This window comes from Ascaphus truei, chromosome 21 (assembly GCF_040206685.1).
Source record: "Ascaphus truei isolate aAscTru1 chromosome 21, aAscTru1.hap1, whole genome shotgun sequence".
Classification (NCBI taxonomy): domain Eukaryota; kingdom Metazoa; phylum Chordata; class Amphibia; order Anura; family Ascaphidae; genus Ascaphus; species Ascaphus truei.
This window is the reverse complement of record NC_134503.1, coordinates 10,778,188-10,806,064: the sequence shown is the minus strand read 5'-3', so window position 1 is coordinate 10,806,064 and position 27,877 is coordinate 10,778,188. Positions and strand designations below refer to the sequence as shown.

At 45.5% G+C, this 27,877-nt stretch overlaps 1 protein-coding gene across 3 annotated transcripts in view; it reads left to right on the top strand.

Annotated features, from left to right (window-relative positions):
- The first annotated feature begins 228 nt into the window (after positions 1–228).
- Positions 229–27,877, top strand: part of PHF19 (PHD finger protein 19) — a 45,932-nt gene continuing 18,283 nt past the window's right edge. Inside the window, exons 1-7 of one of the 3 annotated variants that reach the window (XM_075578948.1) lie at positions 229–535; positions 10,020–10,227; positions 10,451–10,532; positions 14,232–14,327; positions 20,032–20,123; positions 23,327–23,475; positions 24,665–24,760. In XM_075578948.1, the coding sequence (XP_075435063.1) occupies positions 10,036–10,227; positions 10,451–10,532; positions 14,232–14,327; positions 20,032–20,123; positions 23,327–23,475; positions 24,665–24,760 (707 nt within the window). In that variant the 5' untranslated portion in view covers positions 229–535; positions 10,020–10,035. Of the gene's footprint in view, positions 536–1,409; positions 1,546–7,203; positions 7,356–10,019; positions 10,228–10,450; positions 10,533–14,231; positions 14,328–20,031; positions 20,124–23,326; positions 23,476–24,664; positions 24,761–27,877 lie in introns of those variants that run through there. The other 2 variants (XM_075578949.1, XM_075578950.1) reach the window with 2 other exon arrangements.

The following is a 27,877-nucleotide window of genomic DNA, read 5'->3' as shown; positions in this document are numbered from 1 at the left end:
GCTGTTACACACAGGGTCCCATGTGACAGCACTCTCTCTCTCCTCTGACCCATGCCATGAGACAGAATAACAGGAGGGGGTGCAAGGCTGAGTGCAGCAGTTTATTCTGGGAGGGGGTGCAGGGTAGCCTCCTCTGTGTCCCTTTCAGTTTAGGAAGGAGGGGTGGGGGCACATCTCCTGTCTGCTGTCTGCTCCGATGCTGCGGCCGGGAAAGGGGAGGGGGGTTGGGTTGATTCCGTGCTAATGACATAAGCGAAAAAGTAAATATTTCGCGGGAAGAAAAAAAAGATGGCGGCCCGCATGAATCTGCTAAATTAATAGGGGCTCACGGATCTGCATGACAGGAGGGAGGGGGTATTTGTGTGTGCATTATATTCTTGGAAGAGGAGAAAGATCCGCGAAGAGAGAGGAGAGAGAAAGGGGAGGGAAGACTGGAGGGAGAGGAGAGAGACAGGAGAGGGGAGGAGAGGGGAGAGGGGAGGAGAGAGGAGAGGAGACAGTCCCGGTGCTGCCTGTCCCATGTATGCTGTGCAAGGTAAGGGAGACTCCTGCACTCTGCCCTCTTCTTCTTTACCCCATTATAACACGCTGTCCTTAGCACCCCATGTCCCTGCCACCGGGATCTGTCACCGCCTTCTCCCTTCGGCACTGAAGGGGTTAATAGGCGGCAGGTTTGGGGTTGTACTGCCCCCCCCATCATTTCTATTTTGTTTAATCTTGTGGTGTTACTTATTACTTGGGATACTCAGCAGGAAGGGGGAGATCTGCTCTTCTGCACAGGGGGGAAGTTTCAGTGTCCCCTGCTGTAATGGGGAGGGGAAGAGATGTCAGTGGGTGTGATGCACAGGGGGACATGTCAGTGGGTGTGATGCACAGGGGGACATGTGTCAGTGGGTGTGATGCACAGGGGGACATGTGTCAGTGGGTGTGATGCACAGGGGGACATGTGTCAGTGGGTGTGATGCACAGGGGGACATGTGTCAGTGGGTGTGATGCACAGGGGGACATGTGTCAGTGGGTGTGATGCACAGGGGGACATGTGTCAGTGGGTGTGATGCACAGGGGGACATGTGTCAGTGGGTGTGATGCACAGGGGGACATGTCAGTGAGTGTGATGCACAGGGGGACATGTGTCAGTGGGTGTGATGCACAGGGGGACATGTGTCAGTGGGTGTGATGCACAGGGGGACATGTGTCAGTGGGTGTGATGCACAGGGGGACATGTGTCAGTGGGTGTGATGCACAGGGGGACATGTGTCAGTGGGTGTGATGCACAGGGCGACGTGTGATGCACAGGGGGACATGTGTCAGTGGGTGTGATGCACAGGGGGACATGTGTCAGTGGGTGTGATGCACAGGGGGACATGTGTCAGTGGGTGTGATGCACAGGGGGGGCGTGTCAGTGTCACTAGGTAGGATGCACAGGGGGGATATGTCAGTGGGTGTGTTACACAAGGGTTGCGTGTAGTGGAGTCTGACATTGTAAAGCTGTTTGGAAGAGGGGTTCGCACTTCATGTTTTGATACACTCATCCCCCGTTGTACAGTAAGTGCCATTTCTAAAAATACATTATTTGAAAGAAACTGGTCTTCTACTGGGAGGTGCTATGTAGATATAAAGACTTAAATGTAGTTATATATCAGATACAATAAGAAATAATATATATCTATATCGCAGATATACATCCAAATTACTGTGTGTGTGTGTGTGTGTGTGTGTGTGTGTGTGTGTGTGTGTATATATATATATATATATATATATATATATATATTTTTTTTTTTTAATTAATTTCATCAGCCCTTGTCGATCTACTGCTGGGTGAAGGCCTCCCCAAGTATCTTCCAGGTACACATATAATATACAATACATTAGTAATATCTATATACAATAATAATAATTATATATATATATATATATATATATATATATATATATATATATATAATGGAAATATTACTGTATGCTCATTTGCATGTCTTAGACAGGTCTGCAACCCTGTGTCTGTGTCTCTGAGTAAATGTTTAGCTATTCCTTGTGTTGAGTGAATATTCATAGAGAGAGAAACATACATAGACATTTTGTCAGTGTAAGGTGTAGCATTTCTCACATTATTTCCCACTTCCCATGTCGCTACAACACTGTATTCTTTTTCCAATAACATTACATTTCGTTTAGCAAATAAACTTGTGGGTGTTGCACTCTGCAAGGAAAAGCCGGTCCTAAAAAATAATCTATTTATTGCAGTGATCTCATTATTTTTTTGAAACAGCCAATGGGTGCTCAGCAGAGAAGACTGCGGGAAAGTTTTAAGCAGTTGGGTTTTTTTTTTGGTTGCACATTTCATTTTTGGGTGCTTCCGTAACCTGGCGTACACCTAGTGGGTTGGGAAGTCAGGTAGCAGACTGCAGGGGAATGGGGGTCTCGGGGCACAGAGCAGACTGGCTGTTGTGGTTGTGGAAAGTTAGAGGGGGAGAGAGAGAAAGAGAGAGAGGGGGGGGGGGAGTAGGAAAGACTGTGTCAGTTTTTGAACCTGCTGCTTTGATAAACGTCAGGATGACTGATCTGTAAAGAGCAGTTTGTGGCTACAGCAATGAGTTGCTACCGAAACCACTGCCAGATGGGTGCCGGAGGTGTTAGGATTTGCATGTATTCATTGCAATGCCATAATTTAGTTTGGCTTGGGGTGCACTGGAATTTAAGAGAGGGGTGGGGTGATTTTAGTATGGTGGCGAGCCCTGAGGACCACTTCACGCTTGCATGACTGCATTTTTTCTGCTGCAAAAGAGGGGTGAAAATGCATGTTTCCATTCTGTATTGCTGGCAAGAGCGGCTTATTACTGATCGCACAGTGACCTGAACATTTTGCAATTTGCAAAACAAAGCTTGGCTGCCCCCTCTGTCAGTGAAAGGGTTAAGAGTTGGCTTCTCCAGGTTCACTAAAGGGTGCAAAGATTTAGAACACCCTAAAGTGAATGGGATGAGGCGTCCAGATGTTTAGCACTGTTTAGTGAACTGGGCACGCTATGTGCTTAAAGTGCATTAGATGCTTCAGTGTAACTACGGGTCACATTTAATAATGTTGCAGCCAAACAAAGTGCTAGCTAACTCCATTAGATCTGATGTAACGCTTGCTGCCTATACCTGTATGTGCAGACAAGATGAGGCATCATTGGAGCATGTGTATATAGCAGAGCATTGATGTACAGGTATGAAGTTGGTTGGATGACACTGTTTTGCAGTATGCTTAAATCTTTTTAAATGTGTCTTTCCGTTTGCTGTGATAAAGCATGGCTTGTCACCCTGGCTTCATTTAGTGCAGAGGTGGGAAACTTCAGTCCTCAAGGGCCACCAACAGGTCAGGTTTTAGGGATATCCCTGCTTCAGCACAGGTGGCTCAGTCAAAGACTGAGCCACTGATTGAGCCACTGATTGAGCCACTGATTGAGCCACCTGTGCTGAAGCTGGGATATCCATACAACCTGACCTGTTGGTGGCCCTTGAGGGCTGTAGTTGGTCACCACTGTATTAGTTATTGTGAATGCAATGGCAGCTGGTGACGTCAAGAAGTGTGTGGGTTAAGATGAGGCCTTTCACTGCACCTGTGGGATTTGCTGATCACCTTTTCCCTTTAGGATTAGTACGAAGCATGTTTAGGTGACCGCTTTCTGACTGAATGGCAAAAGTGCTGCAATTTTGCGGCCAAAAATTCTCTACCATACGCATCAAAGGAAAACATCCCACTAAAACCAACAGGGATTTTTCTTAGGTACTCCGGGAGCAACGTGCAAGCCCCATAATTGCACCGGTAATGCCCTGAAAATGTCAGTATAACCGCTCGCAGGGGACCCCGGCAGAGCGGCTTGACCTCTGCAGCCTCTCTGCATCTATGTAGGTGGCTGTGGTAGCTCGGCAGAGCACCTATACCTGGGAGCTCATGCCGGGTCAGCAGCTGATTGGCTGCTTTTTGGCGGGATTTTCAGTTGACCGGGGTATAAATAAAGATGGCTCTGAGGGGGCCCACATACTTTCTTTTTTTTTTAGTTGTTAGCAGCCACACAACAGCCGCTCAACCCGGTTTAAAAAAAAAAGTGGAGTTAGTGGGTGCTAATAGGGCGTTGGGCTAATTAGAGGTTACAAATTTGTCACAGGTGGAGTGATAACCTTGCCAGAGTTTGGGCTGTGGGATAAGGTAGATCTGTCCCCAATTAGTGGGGAGCGTGGCAGAATGGCCTTGAAGCAGCCTGCTGTGCTAGTCTCTCCTCTGAGGTTGGTAATGAGTCAGGGTAACCTACCCCTCATGGTTGTAAGTCAAGGAAGGAGGGGGGGAGGGGTTGTTTTTTGGGGTTGCTGGCATGGTTCAGGTTTTGGGTTTAATATTCTGTAATGAATAAACATTCTCTTCTGATTGTTGTGTTGCTTTGGTAATTGATAACTGCGGTGTCCATTTTCAGAGAAGTTGATGAGAGAGAATAGGGCCTCGGCGATCAGAAGTTGCACAGTACAGCAGTGTGAAGTACTACATTATAAAGAGCCCAGGCTCTGCATTGAAACAGCACAGTCTACTTGTCAATGTTCCCCGACTTGGAATAAATGTGGCAACAAAGATGCATCAGGTTGATGAAAGCATAAAGTGCCAGTATCTTCTGTGGGCTTCCCTTCCTCTGGTTAATGTGCTGCCTGTGTTGTTTTGCCCCAGTTATGCAGCGGGGAAACTTTGATATAGAAACCCCAGTGTAAGAAAAAAAGAAAATGCCGACCCCAAAGAGCACTGATTTTATCTTCAAAATGTGCTAGGAGGGAAACTTTTGTATCAATGTGATTGGGGTAAATACACTCTGGATTTGTGATATTTGAGTCATCCACCTTTATTAATATCTTTATTTCATATAGCACTTTCCTCCCAGTGTTTCACAATGACAGTATAGCGAGCGGTACGCAGCGCATAGGAATGTTACAGACAGCCCAGATGAGATTACAAACTATGTGTTTGGTGCCTGAGGCACAGGGAGATAAAGTGACCTGCCCAAGGACACAAGGTCCTGACACTGGGAATTGAACCAGGTTCAGTGTCGTTGCTTTACAGAGTCAGTGTCTTTACTCACTGAGCTGCTCCTTCGGCCCATATGTTGGTGGCTGTGAGTGCCATGTGGACATGCTCCTAATCTCTGGAGACTTGGGGGGTAAAGAGATAGCAGAAGCACAGGTTCATGCTTAGGCCGAGCTCAGACTGGCTGCTACGTCCGCGCGCATGCGTGCACGCCTCCGCCGTGCGCTCCTGCAGTCCAGCGATCTGTGCTCAAACGGCAGGAGTTGGGTCGCGGCGTTTGGGGGACGTGACGAACACGTCACGGAGCTGGTTCGCCTTCATTGGCTGAACCAGCTCACGTGACGCGACTGCAGCCAGAAATGTCAATTTGGGTTGTGGCGGCAAAATGTCGCAGCGTCAACGCTGTAGTTTGCCGCCACCAGCAGTTTCTAGTGTGACAACTGTCATCCACTAGCCTCATCCTGGCTGATCTGGGCCTTGGGGAGGAGAGGGAGATATTCTTTGGCCTGTCCATGGAGGTGCCTTAAGTCCTTGGAGACGCTGTAAGTTCTTTGGTGAGTAATATAAGCGAGTTATATAAAATATCTGATCCCCCTACGTGCGCACACAGCACTGTGTAAACAACCAAAAAGGGTTGTCCAGCTTAATGCCAAAAGGGCAGAGATGACCTGGGTTTTTTAGTCTCTCTACTACAGACCGTGGAGAAAATCTGTGCACAAGAATTGCACCCGAGTTATCATAGGAAAAGCTGGCATTACTTTCAATGCTTTTCCTTTTCTTTGATGAATACGGTGCTGTTTTTTGGGGGGGGGGTTGCACTGGGTTATCCCCGGGTTATCCCCAGTTTTATGCACGTCCAGCCTCCTTAGACAAAGTACAATTTAAAGTATCACCTGCACACAGACCCTGACCAGGTCTGCCATGTTGATTTCACATTACTGCCCAAAACCAAAGTGGGTTTCACAGAGGGGGCCGGTTTTTATTAGGACGGCACGGAGGAATTTTCCCAGCACAAGTCAGAATCTGCCGTGCATAATGTTAGCAGTAGACATTATAGATTCAGGATGGCTTTATACTGTAGTGCAGTTGTGTTGCAATATTTGTAGCCGACTCTCCATTTTCTGCAAAGATGAGCAGAACATCCAGCAGTTGGACCACTGTCAGTACAATACCTGAGGAGGGAGGGGCACGTTTGAGCTTTATCTTTGTTAGGAAAGCCTATTAGAGGCACATGAAATATGAATGGCAGTGTCTACAGCAGGGGTGGGCAACACCATTGCTTAAGGGCCACCAACAGGTCAGGTTTTCAGGATATCCCTGCTTCAGCACAGATGACGCAAGTGAAGAGCCTGCTTCAGTACAGATGGCCCAATCGGTGGCTCAGTCTTCGTCTGAGCCACCTGTGCTGAAGCAAGGATATCCTGAAAACCTGACCTGTTGGTGACCCTTGATTACTGGAATTTCCCAGCCCTGGTCTAGAGTGTAGGTTTTTCCCGGCCTGGATATGTAGTTTAACACCCTCCCTGCCAGAGCGACCTGTAAACGCATTGCTTTGCAACGCGTGGGGTTGTGCAGTTCTGGGGAAGTATTCCTGGCAGCATGGATTTCCTCTACTAAATGCCATAATCCTTCCCATTTCCCTGCTAACTGCTCCCACACTGTGCCTCTTCTAAGGGAATGAACAACTCAGCAGCATTTTCCTCGGGAGTCCGTCCCTTCTAGCGAATTCACGCGGCTTTGCTTTATTAGAGCGGACAGTTCTATTCTCCCCCCCCCCCCCGTCTTTCATATTTTTGGGCAGTTTTGTACAAGTGTTTAAAATTTTACTGGATTAAAGCAGCAAAATGTGAAAAAGTCTCTTCTCTTTTTTTAATTTTTTTTTTAATCAGTTCTGTTGTATTGGATAATACTGTCTGCATTTTTTTTTTATTACTAATACAATTTTTAATGATTTTTTTTTTTAATGTACTGATCATCCTTTCATTGCTACAGCAACCATTTAGAAAGTCCTATCCACTTCCTCTTTTGAAACAGGCTCTGACACACACCTTTTTTGTTTTTGTTTTTTGAGCTCTACCTTTTGGCAACAAAGTATCAAAAACAGATCCGTTGCTGTGTTCCAAACAGCAGACTGATTATTACTCTGAAAGCTGTAACACTTAGTGTTACACATAGTAATGTAATGTTACATATCAGCTGCAGCATTTCACAGACTGCAGCACAAAGTTAGCAGGCGGCCATTATGTTAGGCACGCAATCAGGATTGTTACAGATTTGTAACAGGAGCACCAAACGTTAGCCAGATAAGGTAAGCAAGTAGAATTGTACATTGTCACACGCTTTACATATAAAAATAAGAAAAGGGGGGCGGTGGGGGGGGGGTGTATTATTGCGGCTTTAACCGTTCAGGGGGCACAAACCCCGCCAGGTTCGACTCCATCCGGTAAACCGTCATAGACTTGATAAGCCCTTTTATCCCTAAGATAATGATTGTCCACCTCTGTTCAATGGAACTCTGGGATTTTGGGGGGGCTGAGGGGGGGGGGGGGAGGCGGAGAAGGGTTGCCAAGAGTTGCCTGAAATGAATTTTAGTAATGATGTATATTTTACCCTTAAAGATTCAATCATTCCCCCCCCCCCCCCCCCTCGTATATTTGAATTGAATCATTCAAAAAAAGTTGTTGCATACCACTTCTGAGCACATTCACACGTCTCTTGGCATACAATGCTTCCACTGTTGCTAGGGATTCTGGGTAATGACATGCATAAGAGCACACCATGTCACCAGTGTACGGCGGAGCGTTTTTTTGTCACTTTGTTACCCACCAGAACTTATATAATGTATGGTTAAAAAAGTTATTGGAAGTTATGCTACAATGTTATAAAATGTTATGTAATCTAGAAATTATTGTTGTTTTTAAAAAAACCTTCCACGGCAATAGTATTTGCATGTACCGTATATACCAGGGGTGGCCAAACTCTGTCTTTAAAAGCTACCAACAGGCCAGGTTTTAACAATATCTCTGATGAAGCACAGGTGGCACCATCACATTGATGGCACTGCCTGTGCTGAAGCAGGGATGTCCTTAAAACATGGTGGCTTTTAAGGACTGAGTTTGGCCACCCCTGGTGTGTGTATATATAGGATAGGTTTCTCAGTTACACTGATTCTCAATATAATGTTAAAGGATTCAGCAGATCTTAAGAGGTTCAGAAGGACTGGCCTTGGAAGTAGTGGTTGCTTCTGAAACTGCCTCTGGCCCATAGAAATGGACAGCACCTCAGAATCACATTTGTCTTTCTAGTTTCCTTATCTTTTACCCTGTTGTAACAAGTTGGATCTCAGTACCACTGCTTGTTAAACAGCACTTGGGTTAGACAGGATTATCTTGCTGCTATTTTGACTTATATTTGAATGAAATCCTCCACTAGAGGGACAGGTTTGTAACTTCACTGGAAGAGGAGAAAACCAGTGATGTATTCCTGGAAAACACACACACTTTCCACAATTCCCTTTAGTTGCTGGTCTTTAACCCCTACGGGGCTGGAAGTACTCGCAGCGCAGATTCCTGTTGGCCGCTCAGCTCTAGCACTGCAGGGAGGGAACACAAATCTACTTTTCTATTTTGCGTTTCCGTAGCCTCCGGTCACTGCCTGTAGATTTGCCAAACATTATGATTCATGTTCCTTGCACCAGCACGGCGCTGCTAGCACACACTGCTGCTCTGTGCAGGGTAAAGCACTCACAGGTAATGTGACGAAGAGCTTGAAATCTCATAGGTAAACACAGCAAGATTGAGTGATCTGCTGAAGGACAATTTGAGCTGGCAGTGGGTTTTAACGTGGGTGGTGTGTGTAGATGAGTGTGTGTGTGTGTGTGTGTGTATGTATATTGGGGGTTGTGTGTATGTATGTATATTGGGGTGTGTGTGTTCAAAGGTATGTATATTGGGAAACCGAAACATTGATCTAGTAAATACACATTATTGCACCATGTGGTGTAGGAAAATAATGCACACAAGTGCACCATGTGGTGTGCCTGCTTTTTTTGTTGTTGACCTTTTGTGCATATAATATAATGTGGCATCATGTCACCAAAGCTTTTTACAGCAACACTAGAAAATAAAATTTGGACGTTTAAATCGGGAAGAAAAAGAACACAAAAGAAACTATTCTGGTTGTGCTTTCCAACGAGCTTTTATACTATGTTGTTTCTTCATCTCCTTGTTATCGGGGAAGCCTACTCCACCGATTCTCCCATTGTGTTGTGTTCCTCTGTCATGGAATAAGTGTCCGCTTTGGAGCTCAATGACGCCTTCATCTTTCCTTCTAACGTCTTTTCTAGTTCGTCTTCCAGTTCTTGCTGCGCTGCTTCATTGGAGAGCGCCTGAGGCAGGTGTAGGCAGCCAGATTTAGGCTAGAATGTCCGCTTTGGTTTAACCTCCGGCGATTCTTAGCACCCTCTGCCTTCTTCATGCACGCTGCCAAGCCCAGGCACAGTTCAGCCTCAGGAGAATGAGGGCCATTAGTTTTTCAGTGTCTTCCATATCTGGGGGTTGACGCCTTACTTGCCATGCCGGCATCATTTGCATGTTGGCAAGTCCCTTTCCCACTTTAGCCGGGTATATTGTTCAGGCTTTCATAGTATGATTGAACCTACCAAGTGCCACCTTCCTGCCACTCTGAGGCAGTGAGAAAAGGATTTGAAGGGAGTACACCTCTCGCTCTCCCCACTCCCCATTGAGTTGAGTGGAACAACACCTTAAAAAAAAAACGAATATATAAGAAACATGATACATCTGTTTTCCGTTATTTCTTTTCTATGTTGCTTCGCTGCAGAAAATTGGAGATGGTTGGCGGATCTCAGGTCTTAACTAATAACGGTTGGCTTCATCGTCTATAAAACAGCATAGACTAGTGTTCCATTTATAGAGTGCTGGTAAGTAACCGAGGTGTCTGATTTTGTTGGCAGTGATCTGTAGGAAGTGATGGAGAAGTGCAGCTTGGAGTCGGCGCTGCGAGATGTTTACGCACCCTGCAGTCACCTGCAGCAAGCGGTGGCGGAGCCCTCCGTGAAGAGTGGGCAGGAATGCACAGAGATGATGCTCACACAGGCTGAAGGACAGTACGTGCTGTGCCGGTGGACAGATGGGCTGTATTACCTTGGGAAGATTAAGAGGGTAAGGCTGCTGAAAACCTTACCAGATCTAGACCGGTGAGGTTCACCTCAATGTAAGATTTTTGGTATGAATTGTTTTGACCATGCCTGGGGGGACCAGCTGCTGTAGGGCAGGAAGGTAAAAGCGATGCACTTTATAGGGTTATTTCCACACCAGCAAATCGGTATCTGCAGCAAGTACACTGTTGGATATTTAAAGGGCTTTCCTTTTTTATGTATCGCAGGTAAGCAGCTCAAAGCACAGCTGTCTTGTCACCTTTGAAGATGATTCCAAATACTGGGTTCTTTGGAAAGACATTCAACATGGTAAGTTCAGATGTGTGTATATCTTGGGTTCTCATTTCTGCTAGTTACCGTCAGTGCCCTTAAATACTTGTAGAGGGCTTTAAACGTTTCAATTCTGTGGGGAGGAACTTGGCAGCGCAAACATTTAACCCCTGGCGCAGAAGGTGTTAAGTTTGCAGATGTCGTGATATTTTATGTTTTTATAGAATAAAGATATACAGGGGCACTCCCAATGCCACATGGAGTATAGACAACAAATCGTGGTGCAAATTAGCCCATCCCTCCCCTTATGTTCCAAATAGAGGGCTATATTGGTATGAACAAAAAATTTGGATGGAGGCACGCAAGTACTGATACAATAAGTTGCTGAGTTTTACTGCATAAGGGCTCGATTTATACCAGCGCACTGCAATGCACGCGCTCGCATCTGGGACGTCGCAGAGCGACGTGCACAGGCCAGTCTTCTGCGCGCCCGACTGCAGGGGGGAGACGAGGCTGGAATATGTTCTTTGAATGGACGGCGGCGTCACGTGACGCCGCCGTCGCAACCAGAAAACACATTTTGGAAAACGCATTGCAGTAGCAAGCGGCGCGACAGTCGCGGTAGGGGTAAGCGCTTTGCGGGGATGCATACTATTTGTTTTGGTGCTGAGCAGCAGCGCTCCGGGCGAAGCCGCGCATGTTTTTTGGTATAAGAACAGTTACAGCTTTGGGGTCCCAGTCCCCTTCCTCTGGCGGGAAGCCACCCGTGGGGTTTGTTATGTATTTAATCAGCTGCTGGGTTTAAGATGTAACTCTGAGGGGTTTTAGTGTAAGACCGTGATCAAGGTTATTTATACAATTAAGACCTGGTTTGCAAATGGGTTTTGATCCCTTTTCCATGCTCCTCCACCACTGATGGTGAGAAGGTTAGGTCAGGGTTGCTGGTCCCTCAAGCAGTGGTTTCCTCTAAACAGGAGAGGCTTGTTGCATCTCTTCAGGGTTCACGATGGACACACATCCTGCATACTTGAAGTGTACTCTAAGCTGTCCCTGAACTACAAATCCCAGTGTCCCACTCTGCAAAACAAGTAGATTAGAGCAGCAATTAGTCCAGGGACCAAAGCAGAATGGTCCATGAGCTGGTGTCCATCCATGTATCTGTAATTGGGAATATGTATGTATGTATATATATGTATTCGTGTTGGATCATTGGCTGTTTATCATTACCACTTTTGTTAATAATAAGCACATTACCTCCCTTCTGGTTTCATTGATGGGACCTGGAACTTCTAGGCTACATAAATGAAACATTATGGAGAACGTCCAATAGTCAGCAAGCCATGACTTAAAAAAAACAAAACTCATTCTGCTTCAGACACCCCCCACGAGTGTATACCCATTAAAGTGCAAATGGTGCGTAATCGGTGTGCTATGAAATCAGTGGTGGTGACAGGCATAAGCAATTATGCTCTGTGCAGCTCTATGGGGCCAATTTATAGGGAATTTGAATCCTATACGGGCATTTTTTGTAAACAAATGTTTTAGCAGATCTTGGAAATCATTGCATTTAGTTTAGTGGATTAGGCATGCGAGAAGAATGAGGGAATGTTCCTGCTTCGGTCATTCAGTAAACCGCTGAAGTTAATCCATCCACCACAAGGTTGCGGTATCAATTCTGCTGTGACCCTGGTGATGCAGAGAGTCGATACTGAGAGCCAAGCGGACAGAGGCTGCCTGAATTCAGAAACAGATGTGGAGTCCTACATACAGAACACAAACGAGGAATTATAAGTGAACATAGAAGCAGCAGTAAGAAAGAAGCCATTCTGCGTTTAAAAAAAATAAAATAAATTATATATAACTTTTTATTTATCATAGTTTTCATGGGATACAAAGAAAAAAAGATGGGAGAGAGGAACATGCATTCAAATAAGGGGGGGGGGAACAATACCCCCAATAATATTATATTGGTACTTCTCAAATGAAACACAGACTAATAGTGAGTGGGGGGGGGGGGGGAGAGAGAGAGAGACATACAGGGGGGCGGGGGGGAGAGGGAATGGAGACAGTTTCCTGCCGGTCCACGCCAGGGAAAAAGAGAGAACTCGTACCGATCCTCAGTATTTCCCAAGACATGGTCACCAGTTGCGCTTTTTAATTTTTTTTTTATTATTATTAAAAGCGTTGTCTGTTTGGGGCGGTAGTGGGTAACATGGCAGGTTATCAAAGGTATATCCCTCAGTTACTAGCAAGAACACCGTGGCCTCTCCATTGAGTCATTATAAAATGCTAAATGTGATATGATGCATCATTCTAAAAATGCAAGGCGTAACGCGACGATAACTAGGGGTGACCTCACGTTCACACACTTTAAAAGAAGCTTTGTGGATGTGGGCCAAGGAGCGAGACGTCTTTCCCCACATAAAGGGACACATCACGGTGTTGTTTGGGGAGTTTATGTAACTAAGGAGAGGGGCTGTGAGGTTTAGCAACTAATTTCAGCAGTTGCTAACAATGTTGTGGTTTCAGTTAAAGAATGTGAATGCATTTGGACCTGTGCACTCTAAATGGTTTTATATTCCAGCAGCTTAAGTTATAAATGAGTGAGGGGTTTGAAAATAAAATGCTGTATTTTGTGAGGCAGATTATTCAAAGGCACTGCAGGAATTTTGAGGTCGGGAGGCAAATGGGGCTAGGTTTTTGGATAAAGGAGCAAATGACGGCAGCTTTGTTGTTTAAGGCTGTGTTAGTAGACAGATACTTTCACTAAGGGCAGCATGGTTTATTTGGTTACTTTTAAGGAAGTGACTAGCGCTGACACTTCAAACATCCTTTACTCCTGCCTGGCATTTATCACACACTAAAACCCCTACGCCAATAATAAGGGGGTGCCGTCCTTTATTGCAGAGATGGGTGTTACGCGGCATGCGGATAACGCACAGTTGTCCAGATGCATTTTGCATCACTTTCTATTCTTGTGCATCTTGATAAATGGACTTAGGTCTTTAATTCAGTATATTGTAACGACATCTTGCCCGTGCTGGAAAATATTTGAGCCCCATTCATTTAGAGGACGGCTTCATAGTATATGTAACATTGGATTTATTATATCCATCTCCCCTACTTACCCGTACTTGGATTTTAAAACCAATCCCCCTAAACTAACAAGGTTCTGTTGTGCACATTCCAAGAACTTTGCACTTCTTTGTTCTCTGTGTTCCCTACTCACCCTTGTGGGAGGATTCTCCATACAGCCTATAATGTTTCAGCGAAGCAACAATGATGATGAACACTTTTTTATATGAACACATGGAGTTGGCCATCCCTGCCCCAAAATGTTGCCTTACCCCATAAGGACATACCATACAGTGCTTGCAATGTAGTAAGGGATTCTGGGTTTTGACATGCAAATGACTACTCAGTGAGTCACTTTTTGCTTCCTACCCACTTGAACCGGGATCCCTTTAAGCTTATACCTGCTGTATTGCACAGCTTTTCCAGCAAACCCAGGTTAAAGAAGTGCAGGGCCAGCAAACCTACTCATGGACATCTGTTTCCACCTTTTTGGGTCTCCCCAGTGTGAGGCTTGTTGCTGACCTTGCATTGTGAGGCGGGTCGTGGTTGCGACCCCAGATAGCGCGGGATCGGAAGAGTGCCACATTTTTCATTGCTTGGCTCTACACGGGCCCTTCATTCGTGCTGCCGCCATAAATGTGACTTGATGTCTTCTGTCCACAGCTGGCGTCCCAGGAGAGGAGCCCAAGTGTAACGTCTGCATGGGAAAAACATCCGTTCCCCTGGATGAAATTCTTATCTGCGGAAAGTGCGGTTTGGGTAGGTGGTTATGCTCCTGGTTCTCCAAGAGGGAAGGAGACCTTATTTTGTTGTTGTCCTAGCTCAACTCATAACTAACCTAAGAGTTAAGGTGCTGTCCTTTAGGTTCAGGATGTAAAATATGTCCGATCTAGGAAATAGTAGTTAAAGGTGTTGGGGTAACCTGCGTGCCATGCGGACTCCATGCTCAGTGCATGTATACAGTGAACGATATGGACCACTAATGCACTCGCTGAAGAATGAGTACTCATTGCTGTGTGATGGTGTTGTTGGGTGGTGAAAATAGCGTGGAGCTCTCCGCTGCTGGCAGTGGTGAGATGTGGTCAGAACCATAAAATATAATAACAAGGTGCGCACATCATTAAAGGTGGAACAAGGCTGGCAAGTTACTCATTTAATTTTACAAGTTAGTCACTCTTAGGAGAATGTAGACCAGGGGTGGCCAACTCCAGTCCTCAAGGGCCACCAACAGGTCAGGTTTCAAGGATATCCCTGCTTCCGCACAGGGGGCCCAATCAGACTGAGCCACCTGTGCTGAATCTGGGACTGACTGAGTCACCTGTGCTGAAGCAGTGATATCCTGAAAACCTGACCTGTGGGCTGCCCTCGAGGACTGGAGTTGGCCATCCCCTGATATAGCAGCTGCATTACAGGGAGCGCCACGTGCCACATCACATCGCGTCTGCCCTTGCACTGTTCTTTAAAAGCCAAGCTGTGAAACCGCACTACTTTAAAAAATCACAAAACATGCAACCCGTGCTGCGTCTGTTTGTTACAGGCGTTCTTACCCCGTTAATGAGAGAGCTCCCGAAATAACGGGTTAAAAAACGCGGGCGTTCCCTCTTTAAACGCTGCTTTCCATAGCACTGCTGCACCAGCATCGCAAGACATGGTTTGTGCCAGAGCGGCAATCCTCAGTGTTAACCGATGAAGGACCCTGAGGTTGGAAAGGTTGTAACATATCCACTGCTTGTTGGTCCAATGAAAGGTATCATACCCCCTACTCCCTCTCCCTCCTGTGTTACTACATGAAGATTATGGACCCATGTTTACTAGATCAGCAATGCGGGGGGCGCGAGACTTGCTGCGAGGGGCGCGGGGTTTACAGAGGCCCCCGCACGCTTCCCGAATACATTTAAATTAATGCTGGGGGAGCTGCGGGGCCTCTGTAAACCTTACTTGCCTTGATTCAGATGCTCCTGGTGACGCGTCGTCATGACGTGACATCATGACGCCAGGACGTCTGAATCAAGGTAAGATGGGGGGGCGCGAGGAGAGTGGGAAAGCCAGCAGGGGGGCACAGGGGAAAAAGATTGCGCCCCCCTGTACTAGATGATGTTATTCCACAAAACCCCTTCTGGCACCAACATACCTTATCGCCCATTCTAGTGAATGAGCAATTCGGCGTCTTCTGGCGCTGGAAGGTGGTCTTGTGGAATAGCACTGCATAGGAAATATGGCCCCATATCCTTAATGTATAAAAGTCCACACACAAAAGGTTATGTACACCAATACGTGCCCAGAATATTTAGCAGGGATGCGGGTTGAGAAGAGGCAACTTCTGCACAAGGCAAAAATGGTAAAAAATGTAGCCTCAAATATATCAAAGAAAAACTTGAAATCAATAGGATTTTTTTCTGCTGCGGTTTGGGTTTGCCCCAGAATGGTACCACTTTTGCCCTGATACATAGATCCCTTTTGGGTCACCATAAACCTGATTACATTGGTCATGTGCTCTGTTTAGCTATATACAGTATCTTAATTGTGCACTAATGAATTTGCATAGTATTTCAGTGCTGTTACTGTGAACCCATTGGGTTTTTCAGCAATGTGAGCTAATTAGTACAGTTCTCCATCCTCTCTCTTGCAGTGCAAGGATCTTTTCTAATGTGTTAATTGCATCAGATTATTACATTGAATGGCTCCACTGGTTAATTGGGACAAGAAGACTCCCCTCCCCACCCCCTCCCCCCTGTCCCTTTCTTTTCCCCCTTTTTATTTTGTATACTATTCAGTACTCTTCACCTTCTGTCCTCCCCTTTGGCTGGATAATTCTTTCATACAGAGAGAGTTGAAATTAAATTAATTACATCAGGGAGGAAGAGGAGAACGCTTTGTGAAGTTCCCAGTTCATTTTGTCCGACGTATAGGAAGTCACTGCATCTTGTAACTGTTGGGGTGTGTGCAGGATTCATGGCCGGGGGAACCGGATCTAGCGCCACACCAGGGGTGCTCAACTCAAGTCCTCAAGTCCCCCCCTCCCCCAAACAGGTCAGGTTTTCCGGATATCCCAACTTCAGCATAGGTGGCTCAATCAGAGGCTCAGTTGAAGATTGAGTCACCTATGCTGAAGCAGGGATTGCCTGAAAACCTGATCTGTTGGGGGATATGGGGGGCTTGAGGACTGGAGTTGAGCACCCCTGATCTACACCCTCCTCTCTTAAAGTTGCTGGAAGCAGCGTGTGCAGAGACGATTGCTAGCGGTTCCAGAACTATTTATTGCAAGCCTGCAGGTGCTCTGGAACGGCAGTGAAGTTACCACATCTGCTACTCCCAGCCAGACACGTGTTTTGTGCAGAGCCAATTGTATTTCTAGAACAATTTGGAACTTGGCACACTCTTTGCTTTTACACCAGGCACGCAGCTATGTTCAGGCAGCGCAGCCCTCGGCGTAAATGTGCCATTGGGAGCTTTAAAAAATAATATTGTCGAAACGCTGTTATTTACGGTTAATTAATTTTAAACCATTCCCCAACTGAAATATGCTCTTTTGGAAGCACCAATTAAGTTTAGAGCCCCAGTTTTTACTTCAAATGAGTTGAAGTAACAATTTCACCGTGTAGGAGGTGATATTCAGGGTAATATTTCAAAGTAAATAAACAGCCTATTACAAGTTTAGATACAAAGTCTCCATACAGTTACGTAACATAACTAGGCTTGTCCACATTGTGAGCTGCACTGTACAATTGCATGTATTTTAAGCACAGGACTTCTCATACCATTCATCTCAAAGCTGCAGACCAAGCAATATCCTACATGATTGTTTTTTGTTTTTTTTAATAAATCAGTTCTGTACTATGAGAAAATACTTGTAACATTTAACAAGCATTTTTTTTGTTTTTGTTTTTCTATAGCATCCATTTACAAAGTCACATCCCCTTCCTCTTCTGAAACAGGCTCTGGCACACCCCTTTTTGAGACCTGCCATCTCTCTAGCACCAATGGATCTAGTGACTGCCTGGTCACATGATCTTTCGCACAGAACTTTGCATTTTTGGTCCTATTCTGCTACGCTGACAGCCATTTAGTGAACCCCCGAGCCGAATCTTCGCCGATCGATCGGCAACTTGGCTAATTACTTATCATTGTGTGGATTGTATGGTTTTGCTTTTAAGGATATCCCTGCTTCAGCACAGGTGGCTCAGTCGTTGACTGAGACACTGATTGAGCCACCTGTGCTGACGCAGGGGTATCAAACCCTGACCTGTTGGTGGCCCTTGAGAACTGGAGTTGGTCACTTCTCTTCTAGACACTAGGCCAGGGTTGCACCCCCAGTGGGGCCGCGGGATTTTCTATGGGGGAAAGGGTGCTACAGTTGCAGAGACCCCGCGCTCTTCCCCCAGGCATGTAAATGAAATGTCGGGGGAGGCGTGAGGCCTCTGCAACTTCTCTTACCTGCTCTCAGCCGGCTCTTCGGTGACGCATCGCCATGACAACGCAGCATCAAATGGGAACGGGACATGACATTGTGACGTCATGACGCCGCAACGCCCGAGAGCAGGTAAGAAGGGGGGGGGGGGCACGCAGACAGGGGGCGCGAACTTAAAAGTTTGCGCACCCCTGCACTACGCTGAAATTTGGATCCATACACGCACCTCATCTCAGCATGCAGGAACACTAATATGCATTTATTAAAAATATTTGTCCGCTGAATGACTGCCCCAAAAATATAGGGCTGAACACACACTTTTTTTAATTGTCCTGATGCTGGCATTGCTCAGCATCTGTCAGGAAAGTGTGGTTCAGGGTGTTTGGAAATCACAGATATTGTTGCATCTTTTGCCCGCTTCTAGGCCATGTATAGAGACTTGCAGTGTATAGGTGGAGATCTATGTTAAGGATGTGCTCACAGACTCCTGTTCCACATAATCGGCAATTTCCTCACAAACTGTCAAATATGCAGAATTGATGCTTTAAATATGTCAAGTTCATTTTTAAGTGTTACCTGGTGTGTCCTGTCTGCTGCCTGCAGTCAGTTGAAGTGTAATGAGGCAGCCTTGGGGTGCTTAGAACATAAGGTATATGGCATACTTGTATATTGCATGGCTGCCGAAAACAAATAAAAGCTACACACAATGTCTGTTTTCAAATGAGGAACAAATACTGTACATATTACCTGCGCTCCTCCCTTTGTGGAGTATGCTGCTGGTTAAAGGATTGGCCTTACATATATGGAAACCAAAGAACAGGTTCTGCGCTCCCACAAATTGGGCTAAAATATACTAGTGATATGTTTACATTTAGAACCGAAGTCTGTGTAACACAGGAGTCTTTTGGTTGCATCTTTTTATCAAAACATGATTGAACCCTGCCATCTGTTTAGCAGAAACATACACTGAATATATGCAATTTCTTATTGTCCTATGACTAAACTTTGTGAAGTATGTGAAACTGCCCTAAAGGGGTTAAATAAATGAAGCATACAGTATGAGGAATGGCACATATTGTGTCTAGAACAGCCAGTCGTTTTTGTAAGGTGCTGGGCAACATTGGGGTCTTTAAATAAGAGTCAATCAACAATCAAATATAAGATGCGCTGCCCATTGAAGTCTCTGATCTTCAGTGTTATGGGGATAATGCACTTTCTTTATGGTTGCCCAGATGACGGGGAAACGTACCCAGAAGTGTTGAAGTGAGATGCTCATTTGAACGTCCTAAGGCCTGGGTCCCGCTGTGTCCGATGGCGCGCACTACTCGCCACCTGCTGATATCCTCCCGAGCCGGTCCTAGTCCCTCCTCACTGCACGCTGTGACGCGTCAGCCAGCAGGGGCTACAATAGGATTGTAACCCCAAGCGGCGACGCGTCACGTGGTGTGGCATGGAGCCAATGAGGAGGGGAGATCGCCGGCAGGGGGGGTGGACACAGGGGCTCACAGCCCACAGCACACACTGGCTCACTGAAACCACAACAGCCGTCCAGGTTTTCTGACAAAAGCAGCAATACAAGAGCAAAGTAATCACTATGGCCCATAGTGAGTTCAAATGAGGCAGCGTGGCATAGTCAGACCGCAAACCCACAGGGGGGAAGGACGGAGGGTAATTGATCAACTTTTTGCATGACCGTGGTTCTGCTGCAATTTGGCTTAATAACATTGAGGCAGCAGCGTTATATGACCAAATAAACAACACTTGTTTCTTCATTGCTTCAATGGCTAACCGATGCTAAGCTGGGCAGAATCGTAGGGGTAAAAGCATAAGATCTATCTATATAAAACCTATAACCGTGCCCTCCCCCACCACCCCCCCCTTCATGGCCCCGCCCACCCGACCCATTTGGCCATGCCCCCGCACCTAAAACCGACTCCCTAAAGACTGCAGATAGCGGTGATGTGCTATACACGCGCCGCCTGAATGCCCATTGTACGTTTGCTTTGCATGGCGACGACTCGCATATTAAATAAATCTTTTTTTTTTTATTTGTAGGTTTTCATCAGAAGTGTCACATCCCCATGGTGGACAGCAGTCTGCTGGAGCCTTGGTTTTGTAGAAGGTGCATCTTTGTGCTGGCAGTCCGGGTATGGATATTCATGGTCCTGGCTATTGCTGGCTTGTACCAAAGCCACTGTTATGCGAAGTAGACACTTTAGTATAAAAATAATATGAAGAGAATCCCACAAGTCATTGATTAATCATCTACTAATTAATAACGTGTCATGTTACTGCTTACTGTAAATTTAATCTCAAGCGACTTTATGATTTTTACTCATATTGGTTATTTCAAGTAGAATTCTGGCTTGTTGTACACTTTACAGCATCACCTGACTCATATATTCAGACTCTTGCTATTAATTCGCTCGAGCATTAAAAGCGTAAAAATTCTGTGGAATTTTCTTCATGTTATTTTGTATTTATTTGAATTTTGCCCTCTTCAAAGCCAGGGTAACAACAGTTTGTTCATATTTTACTGTGGTCTGTGGTGTCCTCCACTGACTCCGGTTTACCCATGTTGCAAGGAGGGTAGATGTAGACAAGCTAATCGCATTAAGGATATGGGGCCATATTTCTTGTGCAGTGCTATTCCGCAAGACCCGTCCCAGTGCCAGAAGACGCCTAATGGCTTATTCACTAGAATGGGCGATAAGGTATGTTGGTGCCAGAAGGTGTTTTGTGGAATAGTATCATCTAGTAATCCTATGGGTCTATCCTGGAAACAGGGTCACGTGTGATGTAGGAACAGCTCCAGTTGGCTTAACTCATGCCTTCCCTCTTCCAAAGCACAACACGTCCTTTTGTCTTTCTTAGTTTTATTGCAAAGTCAAGGAAACAAAGGGTTCTTGTAGATGGAGTAGTGTGGTAGAGAGTTCTTCTCTAGAAGTGCTGTGTATCAACGGGTAAGGCGTGTGTAAAAACAGAAAGGCCTTGCTGGGGCTAATAGCATGAAGGTACTCACTCAGAGGCCAGTGTGAAAAGGAAGTAAGGGCTAAGTGTCACACAGGAAAGGTATGGGACTGAACTAACTGTCAGCAGGGACAGGGGGGAAATAGAATAGCCCATTCTAGATGAAAGGCTGAGGTTGCTATAGCAACTCACTAACTAGAGCTGTGGAAGGAAATAATGAAACAATGTAGCCTTCACACATGCAGCTAGCTGCTGGGACAGAGGAAATTACAGGCAGCTGAACTAAGGAGACAGCAACAGTCTGTGAGCTGCAAAGGGGCACAGGAATAAGATAATCCTGTTCCAGGACAGGGTCCATAATCTTCATTTTATCTTCATGTAGTAACGCAAGAGGGAGTAGGGGGTACGATACCTTTTTTATTGGACCAACAAGTAGTTGAGATGTTACAAGCTTTCCAACCTCTCAGGGTCCTTCATCAGGTTTCCCTGACCCTGAGAGGTTGGAGCGCTTGTAACAAAAGATAATACCCCCTACTCCCTCTCCATCCTTTGTTACTACATGGAAGAAAGGACCAACATGACTACCCACCCTTAGCTTATTTTCAGGGACATTTAAATTCCACTCTCCTATCCAATGTAAAATAAATAAATCGCTAGCACCATTTTCTGCCTCATCCGCCAAACAGTAATTCCCGTCACTACAGAATATGCTGAGTTTAGTGGCGAGAAAGGGTCTGTGGTTACAAGTGATGGAATTTGAGGGTTTCTAGTGCAGTCAAGAACGATCAAGTCGTTTTGTAAACTAGCATCCAAACGGCTGCCAAACCCTCTCAAAGTTAAATAAAACCATTTATTGCTCCAGGATGAAATAGCATCCATTCTGCCAGAAAGAAGACGGGGGAGGGTGGGGGGGCGGCTTGTGTAAAGTCACTAGGGGATGCCACCCTGGTTTTCTCTCCGGTTCTGCGTCAATTTGGAAAACCATAATTTACAGCAGTACATTTAACATTGCAGGATGGTGCCAGGTTATGTATACCGGAGGCTACATGCTTCCTTGAATTTACTATGGTACAGTCCGTATTAGGGTATTATACTATACGGTATGTATGTATGTATGTATGTATGTATGTATGTGTTAGGGTTACCCTAATATGCACTGTTTTTAAGCATTTCGCTAGCCACTGAATGGTATCGTCTATTCGTTTTTGATATAGATATACACATACACACACAGTGAGAGACAGAGAGATTTGTACCTCTGTGGAATTATATTGTTCAATTATTTTTCCCCAATGAAAGGGTAATTTTGCTGTGTAAATGGCAGTGCAAATATTTGCATGTATATGCTCACTTAGCAGGCTGCGCAGGAAGGAGGGTAATGGATCTTTTTGCTGTGAGCCTGATGCACTAAAGTCATGTTCTCCCCTTTCCCCCGTTTGCTGGAGAGTGCAGAGATTTGGAGGGATGATTATGGTATTTGGTTTGGCAGCTTGGTGTGTCCTGCTCATTCAGAAATCTGACTTGTTAGAAACGCCATCAGCAGCGAATGCAAGACGCGTGTTTAGCAGGACTCCTGCATTTGCTGCAGTCAGCCAAACAAATAAACAAATAAACTTGTGGGCTTTGCCTCTAAATACCTTTCTAGGACCCCTGTATGTATGTCTTTATTTATATAGCGCCATTAATGTACATAGCGCTTCACAGCAGCAATACACGTGATAATCATATAAATAACACATAATGGAGAGAAGCGCTTGTCGGAGATGCATATTTGCTTATTAATATTTATTAATAAGTTGCTTCCTTGAATGCTGACTCATTCACTAATCCAGTGGTGCGAAAACTGGGGGGGCGTGGGAGATTTTGCCTAGGGAGGATGCGGGCGGTAGCAGAGGCCCTGCGCTCTTTCCCCAGGCATTTAATTAAATGCTGGGGGATTTTGGTGAGGCCCCTGCAACACTCCACTTACCGGGATTCGGGCCGGCTGTGTGACGCGTCGCCATGGCCACGCAGCATCAAATGACACCGCGGGCCATGTGACCTCAAACGATGCCGTGGTTCACGTGACATCACATGACCCCGACGTGGATACAAGGGGGTGGGGGGCGCTAGAGCCCTGGAAGGGAAGGCGGGGGGGCACAGCTTCAAAAGTTTGCGCACCCTGCACTAATCCACTAGGGTTATAGTAGATCTGGTCCAATCCAGTATAAGTAAAGGCTGGGCGATTAAATGACCAAAGTAGATTTGCAGCATTGTGGAACTTTTATTTCTGCATTTGAAGCACAGAGATACAAGCAGGATGGAAACTGCTACATGTTCCCTCTCCAAGTCACTGAGGGAGTTTCTTCTCTGACTGTGCTCTGCGTTCCTTTCCCCGCAGAAAGGAGGTGCTTTGAAGAAAGGCCTGATCGCAAAGACACTTCAGGCAGTGAAAATGGTCCTGACGTACAACCCAGAAGAGCTTGATTGGGACTCTCCGCACAGAACCAACCAGCAGCAGTGTTACTGTTACTGCGGCGGCCCGGGAGAGTAAGGCAAAAAGCATCCCGCCGTTTGGAATGAACCTGTTCTGGGGCAGGAAGGTGCCCGGGCCGAGACTTCTAATAAACACATTACTTGTAGAGATTGAAATGGGAGTGTTGTGTTAGGACTCAGAGGCAGCTTTGCGTCAAGGATTCCTAGCGGGGATGTGCAAAATGTTCCCAGCACTTTGCAAAACATGTCAAAATATGGTTCTGACGCGAAAAATGTGGCAAGCATTTTTTTTCCCCCCGTAACATCGTTCCAGACGTTGTTATGGGTCTTTTGCAGGGAAGATGGGGGCGGGGGGAGGGGGGGGAGAAAAGGGAAAGAGAGAGAGTGGCCGAGGGGGATAACACGAGTGCCCAGTGGAAAATATTACGGTTGATGTGTCGTAACTGCGGCGAGAGCAGTGCTGAAAACTTGATTTATGAAAGGAAGCAGTTGCTTTGAATGGGACCTTTTGACACAGATTATTTTGTCCCAGTTTTGAAGCCATGACATTTTGATACTTGACTCAAAAGATCGCATTGGGAGCAGTGACATCTTCTTGTCTGATTAGTGTACAGTGCTGTGCTTGGCGTCTGGGACATATTGCTATACACCTGGTGAAATAGTGATGGCGCAGTTTTGCACCAGGGAATCTTGGATGCGTGGCCTCCAGAGGCTGTGGGAGTAGCCAGAAACAGATGAGGTATCTCAATGTATGTTCTTTAAAGGTGAATCACCCCCCCCCCCCCATCCTTTTTATTTGACCAGGATGGGACATAGGGGGTCCCCAGAGCTGAGCAACCTGCGTTTCCATTCCAGAGAACCCCCAACCCCCCCGGCTCCCCAAATACCTACTGGTTGGGAGCACTGGTACTTACTTGTGTTTAAAACCTCTGCATCACATGGGCTAGAAGGGAGCCATGGCAGATGACAATTAAACCGCCATTCTGTTTCACCTGGAGGGGACGTACCCGCAATAAGCTGAACAAAGCGGGTTTTATCTTGGGGGGGGGGGGTGGGGATCCCATGTTTCCAATCCATGTAAAAAAAAAATCGTTTTTTTTTTGTTTTTTTTAAATGGAGGAGGGTAGCAAAATCAAGTAGGGGGAACTGCACCTTTTAAATGTTGTATAAGCTTCTTGTTACCCCTCTATAGTGCAATAATGTGTCCCAAGCATAATGCTGTGAATCTTGTCTCTTGTTACAGATGGTACCTGAAGATGATACAATGCTACCGATGCCGCCAGTGGTTTCACGAAGCCTGCATCCAGTGCCTTAATGAGCCCATGATGTTTGGAGATAGGTACATCCCCACTTAGCACTCTCTGACCAACCTGCAGGCAGTGACGCGTGGCCCAAACACTGTGACTGCCCCCCCCCCCCCCCCCCCCCCCCGGTTGTGGTAAATGGTCGGCTTATTTATTCAGTCTCTTGACTATTGACACTTGTCACGCACAGCACACCTGGGTTCATGTGACCTGCATACAGGACACGGGTTAAAGCTCATCTCTAGCTGGCGCACTTTTCACCTTCGCAAAGATCCCTCAAATGAACAATATCTCCCCTTAATCTGTCCCCATATACTACCTGTCAGAAACAGCACACAAGTGAGCACATGACATAGATATGCAACCAGGGTTAATACACACGGCTACTCTAACCAACTCACCTTTCTCCTCCACAAGGTACCTCCAATGAGTTAATATTAACTGCTTACTCAATTGCAATCATATCTGTCTGCTTCCACCACCTGAGAAGTAGGCAAAATATGTAATTAATATATATCTGCCAGGGTCTCGGGTCCCTGTTTATTATAGAAAGAACTATGTACTTAACACAGTAAAATCTTGTGTAACAAAATGTTAGAAAATGTAAATTACTCTCTACAGAGCGTGCAACAGTTCATTCAGAGCCCCAAAGCATTACCTATTAAATATTTTAATAGATATAAAATTACAGTGCTTTAGATTACAAGAACATACAGTTACAATAAATGCAGAGCAATTTCTTAAAATAACAGGATAAAACATAAAACAGAAATCCCTATGCATATCATATGTCATAGGTTTTCCCCAGAGAGGTCACTGGCGTAGAAATATGAAAATTCACGAGTTTGTTCCCAAAACATATCTTGTTGAATTCTGATTTCATGACTCCAGGGCAAGCCCTATATACAATTCTTCTCCCATTGGAACAACATAAGCCCACCGCTGTTGTATGTCAGCTGCTAGGTTGACGGCTTTACGGAAAAAAAAGACACTTACATTTTTGCCTCAATATGTATACCGAAAAAAACCTCCCCTTTTGACATTTAAGACGGTGCCTAGATATATGACAGACCTCATAACTTTGTGGCCCTGATACACACGTGAGTCATATCAATAGGTTCCAGCGATTATGACGGATGTAACAAGACTTGCTCCTAAATTTGAGTGACAAATGGATATCTGTCCCTTATCACTGGCTAGAAATGAAGGGTTTGGCCTTATTGCATTCGTCTATTTGTCACGATTAAAAATATCTAATTCTTACTCTTATGAATTAATGTCAGGCCCATCATTTCTTCATTTTAACAAAGTGGTGACCTGGTTGTCGCCCCCGGTGCATCCCAGAGAGAGGTATCTCAGGAATGTTAGTTTCCTTTGAGGCTGACAGCCTTGGTTCTGGTGATCGTCCCCAGCCTTCAAACCTATATATATGTCACTTTTAGTGATGGCCCCCGAATTAAGCCCTCTTTGTAGATCTGCACAGACCCAGGAAGGGTATTGACCTGTTATAAACCCAATATATTGTATTTTTAAGACAAATGGTAACCACATTTATATTAACCCAGGTTGATTAACATACTTAATAGCCCCTATCATTTTCATTACAACACTCAAACCCGCTAGCCGTCAACAGCCAGTAAACGGGCCAGCATTGATGGATTATTAGTATTGTAAATTGTACAGTAGGGTTTATTTTAAACTTGTTTTCTCTCTTGTCAGTATTAATGCGGGAGGCTTTGCAAAAGGAATTTGAGCACTTCAGGCATACAGGAGGCCTTTCTTTGGCAACAAGAAACTAGTGTAATTTAGCTGTGATCCGTTTAAAGGCGCAATCCATCTTAATTGGTTAAAAAAATGATATATAAATAAATTACACACACAAACACGTGTGTTACAAATTACTTTACCATTCTTTATTGTTATCCTGATCATACTCTTAATTACTGAATGACTTGAAAATGAGAACAGTTTTAGAGAACGGTCATAAAAAAATATCCACGATTGGGTCTCGTCTATAGACTATTTTATCCTGCCGCTCAATATTATGTTAACATTGTCTAGATCAGGGGTACGCACACTGGGGGGCATAAGATTTTCTAAGGGGGGGGGGGGCGCGCAGCGGTTACAGGGGCCCCCCGCTCTTCCCCAAGGCATTTAAATTAAATGCCGGGGGAGGCGTGAGGCCTCTGTAACTTCTCTTACCTGCTTTCAGCCGGCTCTTCGGCGTCGCCATGGCAACGCGCGTCAAATGCCACTGTCGGGTCACATGACCCGCAGCGTCATTTGATGCCGGGTCCTAGGACGCTTGGGCTGCCTGGCAGGGGGGGGGGTGCAGCTCAAACTTTGCGCAACCCCTGGTCTAGATCACTGCAGCTTTACTCCGTAAGATAAAAGCCCCCTAACTAACCCTTGGTAAAAAATAGCATATTGTTTATTTTTGGCTTTTTTATGTGCAGATTAGATGGAGGCTTGAGTATTGTATTGTATGTCTTTATTTATACAGCGCCATAAATGTACATAGCGCTTCACAGTAGTAATACATATCATATAAATAACAAATAATATAGATAACAGATCATGGAAATAAGTGCTTCAGACATAAAAGTAACATTAAGGAAGAGGAGTCCTTGCTCCGAGGAGCTTACAATCTAATTGGTAGGTAGGGAGAACGTACAGAGACAGTAGGAGGGAATTCTAGTAAGTGCGTCTGCAGGGGGCCAAGCTTTATGTATCATGTGTTCAGAATATCCACAGTGCTATTCATATGCTTCTTTAAGCAGATGTGTCTTAAGGTGGGTCTTAAAGGTGGATAGAGAGGGTGCTAGTCGGGTATTGAGGGTAAGGGCATTCCAGAGGTGTGGGGCAGAAAGTGAGAAAGGTTTAAGGCGGGAGAGAGATTTAGATACAAAAGGGGTGGAGAGAAGACATCCTTGAGAAGAACGCAAGAGTCGGGATGGTGCATAGCGAGAAATTAGGGCTGAGATGTAAGGAGGGGCAGAAGAGTGTAAAGCTTTAAAAGTGAGGAGGAGAATTGAGTGTGAGATACGGGATTTAATCGGAAGCCAGGAGAGGGATTTCAGGAGGGGAGATGCGGAGACAGATTTAGGAAAGAGTAGAGTGATTCTGGCAGCAGCGTTTAGGATAGATTGTAG